Here is a 5,439-nt window from a genome sequence, read left to right as displayed (position 1 = left end):
TTCATGAATGTTCACTTGCATGTTTAGTTCCTCTATTTTTATGCTCTCTACAAAAGAGTGGAGGAAGAGTTGACGTACTGTTTCACAGTTCGATGTTTCAAATCCGCAAGAAGAAGGTGGTTTTTCAGGCAATAATGGTTGCTTATAATGATTACATCATATCATGCCCATTGGGGAGTAGGATTAAATGCGTACACTCACTTCTAATGGGGCATGGAGAGAACGAAACCATGATTAAAGTTGCCGAAGTATCCGCCATGATACCATGCAGTGTAGTATAGTTGCATATTTGCCTCCCCTCTTATGTTGTTTAATTAAGTGGCCCAGGGATAGAATTCTCAAGGAACCGTAATATATGATATATATATATATATATATATATATATATATCTATCTATTATTAATCTATATATATATATATTTATATATATTTGTGTGTGTGTATCAGTTTGTGAGCTCATATTAATTTTTCAGTCTTTGTAATGGTGCTTGCAACCTTCCAGAAAAAGATTCTTGGACAGCGTTGTGAAATAGTATCTCCCTAATTGGTACGTATCGCCCCAATTTATACGTAATTGCATCGCAAAATACACGTAAAACAATTTTATTTTCATGGGTAAAATGATTTATTCAATTTGTTTAAATAGGATCAAACTGGCCATTTCATAATAACTTTGATTTGCCAATCAACACAGAATTGATGAATATCTACAACAAAATTATTAATGTGTTTGATTAGTCTAAGTTCCATCATTAAGGAAATGAATAAAGTATGAATAATGAAAGGAGGAGAAAACACTAATTATGAAATTCAGTCTGGATTACCTTTAGATTTTCTCTTTCTGAGAAAAAGTTTATTCCATTGTCATTACCCATGGACCTCAATCATTTTATAAGACCATCTCCAATATTATAATTTGAATGTTAAATAAATATTCAGCATTAACATTTTTATATATTTATTGTTGTTATAAAAATTGACTGATGACTAAAAGAAAGAATATTATGACTATGTACGCGATATTATGTAACATGTCATAGATGCGATGTTTAGAAACACTTGCGGTGGACAATGCCGGGGCCAGACTCATTGTACTCTTCCTTGGTGATCCACAAGTTCTGGAAGGTGGACAGAGAACCGAGGATAGAACCACCGATCCAGACGGAGTACTTCCTCTCAGGGGGAGCGATGATCTTAACCTTAACAGTGGATGGAGAGAGACCAGTGATTTCCTTCTGCATCCTGTCAGCAATACCAGCGTACATGGTGGTACCACCAGACATGACAATGTTACCGAGAAGGTCCTTCCTGATGTCGATGTCGCACCTCATGATGGAGTTGTGGACGACCTCATGAACACCAGCAGATTCCATACCAAGGAAGGAAGGCTGGAACAGAGACTCGGGAGCACGGAAACGCTCGTTGCCGATGGTGATGACCTGACCGTCAGGAAGTTCATAGGACTTGTCGATGGAGGAAGAGGCGGCAGCAGTGTTCATCTCACTCTCGAAGTCTAGGGCAATGTAGCAAAGCTTCTCCTTGATGTCACGGACGATCTCACGCTCGGCGGTGGTGGTGAAGGAGTAGCCACGCTCAGTCATGATCTTCATCAAGTAGTTGGTGATGTCACGACCAGCCAAGTCCAGACGGAGGATGGCATGAGGAAGGGCGAAACCTTCATAGACGGGTACCATGTGGGATACACCATCACCAGAGTCGCAAACCTCACCGGTGGTACGACCAGAGGCGTAGAGGGAGAGGACAGCCTGGATGCAAACGTAAGTGGCAGGCATGTTGAAGGATTCGAACATGATCTGGACCATCTTCTCACGGTTGGCCTTTGGGTTAAGGGGAGCCTCAGTGAGCATGGTAGGGCACTCCTCAGGGGCAACGCGGAGCTCATTGTAGAAGGTGTGGTACCAGACCTTCTCCATGTCGTCCCAGTTGGTGATGATACCATGCTCGATGGGGTACTTGAGGGTGAGGATACCTCTCTTGCTCTGGGCTTCATCACCGACGTAGGCGTCCTTCTGACCCATACCGACCATCACACCCTGGTGACGGGCGCGGCCAACGATGGAGGGGAAGACAGCTCGGGGAGCGTCATCACCGGCGAAGCCAGCCTTGACAAGACCGGAGCCATTGTCGCAGATGAGTACCGCCGCGTCTTCGTCGTCACACATGGTGCTTTGTGGCTATGGAGTCAAGAATTAACCTGCAAAACAGTAAATAGCAACGGTTATTCGCTATATGTTACCTTTTATAAAGGTAAAACGTATGTTTTTGTATATGTATACCATAAAATAATGTGCAGGTATATTTTAAATTAAAAAAAAATAGCATAATATTGTTTTAGCCTGTTTCACTTGTCATGAAATGTTTTTATTACTGTTATGATTTCTGTCTAGATTATTTTCAGGTTGCCCTGTCTTTGACATTCCCATAAAATTCGGTATTATTTGAGCTTTTTTTCTGTGAGGAACGGAAAACCACCTTGACTTCCTTAGTCTTAACTACGTAAGATGCGCGGAAATCCCAGCGAGTTTAACTACTAATGTACCTTTTGTCTTTGAGTTAATAAAAGGGCAGTTGAATTAAGCTGCGGAAGAGCCAGGGGTCATCAACATCCACCTGTGATTGGACCAGCTGCAATCTGGGTTTTTCTCTTGCAACTTGTCTGAATAGGTGAAATTTGCAGACTCTTAGTCATTTTACCTATTCTATTTCATTAATTCAGCTTCAAAGTAAGTCATTCTAAATTAATTTACCGTATAAATCTAATATCATACAAGAATCTAGATTACAAGCCTTCTTATTTGGTAGTTTTAATGAAACTTTATTAGTGGATTACTCTGAATTGAACCTGTGAAACACGTCGAAGGCGCAGTTTTGCAATGTTCTGTTGCTGTCTTAATGTTATGGTTGATTTGTGTAAAATGGCATTTGCAAAGAATATGGTCATCGGTGCAGATCCTTCAAGTTAGAAAACTGAGAGAAAAATGTCGTCAAAAGATTATAGTCATAGCAAATCCAAGTGTTGGTGAAATGTGAATTAAAAAATATATAATTCATGATTGCTGGAAGGTTATAGGTTTACGTATTAGTGTTTTGTTTTTGCGGGGACTGTCTGCTCGTGTTAATGGCAAATATTTTTACAAACAGCATTTACGTAAAACATTGATGCAAAGGCTCTCTCTCTCTCTCTCTCTCTCTCTCTCTCTCTCTCTCTCTCACACACGCACACACACACACACACGCACACGCACACGCACACACACACATACATACATACGATCCTTGTCTTTTATCCCGTCCTACCATTTTAAACCATTATGATTTATGAAGAACACTGAAAAACTTATTTTCAAGTGACTTCAAATACTTGTTGATCTCACTACACTAGCTCCATACATCACAACACAGTTACCACACATTCAGATTTCTCTGTATTGTATGCCGAAGACCGCACTTCATCATCACTCTCATACACTATATATCCTGAATACAGATGATGACGTGCCAGCACGGGTTCTTGCTCCCCAAACAGCCCTTCGTTACTCACCTCCTTCGTGTGCCCTGAGCCTAGGTAGACTAAAGTCCGTATCTTTCCCCCTCGTCTTTATATACATGACCGCAGGTCTTAATCCTATCAAAGAGCAAATTATTGTGTGGGCGCCAAAACGTTGTGTCCAAGGTATAACACGCCTTATCGCCTCGACACATAGGAAGGTGAAACATGCGGGTAGACGTCATTCCCTCCTCGGACACCTACTACTACCTGGGTACCGGTAAGCATCGACGGAACTCTCCTCCCCCGCACCTGAGGTTGCACGGGAAATCTGGAGCTTTACCTGGGAGTGTTCTCTCTGCGATCGTCACGTTGGCTCCTCATTAAATTGATCTCTCGACAGGCGCTGACCTCGTTCTGGATCTCCGTTTTGTCATTGGTGGAGTCACGTGGTGAAAGTAACGAGTTTCGCTTCGATATTCGTTGTATGAACAGCTTTCGTAGTTCGCTCATATGTTACGATGAACAGGACGAATGGACAGTTTTATTTTCCGCTGAATTTTCTCTTCCCTCTGATTTCATATTCCGATTCTCTTTGCTTTATTTTATCTGTCAGATATCTAATAAAGTAAGTATTTTATTTCAGAATTTTATTTCAGAGACAGCAGTCTCTGAAATATAGTACTTACTTTTATACTTGGACATTTTTATGGGCTCCTTTTATTAGATGGATTTCTGTTGTAAAAGAACATTTTTACCTCTCAGATATCTACACTTGTTCATCATATCTATAGTCGCGTAGAAATGATTTCTGAGATCCTTCACATTATCAAGAAATGTAACACATTCAAGCTTTCCAAAGTTACCTTACTCCGTTAAGAGAGGATAGCGATCATGCACGGATTAAAACTTGAGTATTTGTACACAAACGCACAGGCGCGCTTACATCTCTGCAATGCAAAAACTCATCACAGCCTAATCACTTCATTAGAATTTGTAAAAACGTATAGAGTAATATGAATGAAGTAGTATTTGCCATCATTCACCTTGCAAAGTAATGGGTTGCCTTTTAATATGCGTGTGACCCCGAAACGGTACCAGTCACCTTATTCTTAAGTAATAAGGCTTATAAAATAGCAGGCAACATAAAACCTTCATGATTGGTTTAAACATAAGACATGATTGTCAGCGATTGGGGAAATTCTTATAAATCTGGTATTTATGACAAGCGGTTATCTAAATGGCAGTTTAGTAATTTGTAAATACTGATTATTTTTTATTAGTTATACGGGAAGTTTGATAGAGCTAAGTAATTTATAGTTAGCGTTGTGATAGAGAGCAAAATGACACAATTCTGATGGATCATTGACGAATATTATGCGCGATTCATAGCGTGAAATAAAATTTTAATGCCTTTGAGTAAATAAAAGCCGTCTAGTTAGCCCTGGAGCGTTCTTTCGAGATGAGTTTAGCGGTTGTATAAGAAATAGGGGCCAAGGGAATAGACAGACTGACAGAAATAGAGGCAGGTTATCGTTGCCAAACGCTCAGCCGAAGCGTAACAAATCCATGCATCCCCAAACAAGGAACACCATTACGGTGCTCCCAGATAGAGAGGAGCAAACCATAAAATTGTTGGTCTCCTGCCGATCCCGCTTTTATTGCCCTCTACTCTGGAGTCGGTCCAAAGCAGTCGTTAATAGTCTTGCTTTATTTCTCTTGCTATTTACCTTTTTACCTGCGCATGTACGTTTTTTGTTTTTTACCTTGTATGCAAAAATAAATCAGTCATCCATAAACATATACAAAAACTCAATACATCTGAAGTCGTTCGAAAGCACTCGTTAGTAGTCTTGCTTTCTTTCTTTTTCTATTTACCTTTTTCCCAGCGCAAGTAAGTTTTTTTTTTTACCTTGTATACAAAACTATA

General features: G+C 40.2%; 1 protein-coding gene across 1 annotated transcript; it reads right to left on the bottom strand.

Annotated features, from left to right (window-relative positions):
- Positions 1-942: 942 nt before the first annotated feature.
- Positions 943-3,694, bottom strand: LOC135201497 (actin-like). The gene is made up of 2 exons (XM_064230478.1): positions 3,564-3,694; positions 943-2,216 (listed from the first exon to the last, which is right to left on the bottom strand). The coding sequence occupies exon 2, from the start codon at positions 2,182-2,184 to the stop codon at positions 1,051-1,053; it is 1,134 nt and encodes a 377-aa protein (XP_064086548.1). The 5' UTR covers positions 2,185-2,216; positions 3,564-3,694; the 3' UTR covers positions 943-1,050.
- Between the last annotated feature and the right edge of the window lie 1,745 nt (positions 3,695-5,439).

Source organism: Macrobrachium nipponense, chromosome 28 (genome assembly GCF_015104395.2).
Source record: "Macrobrachium nipponense isolate FS-2020 chromosome 28, ASM1510439v2, whole genome shotgun sequence".
In the NCBI taxonomy this organism is placed as follows: domain Eukaryota; kingdom Metazoa; phylum Arthropoda; class Malacostraca; order Decapoda; family Palaemonidae; genus Macrobrachium; species Macrobrachium nipponense.
This window is presented reverse-complemented; position numbering and strand designations above follow the sequence as displayed.

What these genes read in the sequence shown, in the direction of transcription:
- LOC135201497 (XM_064230478.1), bottom strand. Translation starts at nt 2,184, where the DNA reads ATGTGTGACGACGAAGACGCGGCGGTACTCATCTGCGACAATGGCTCC.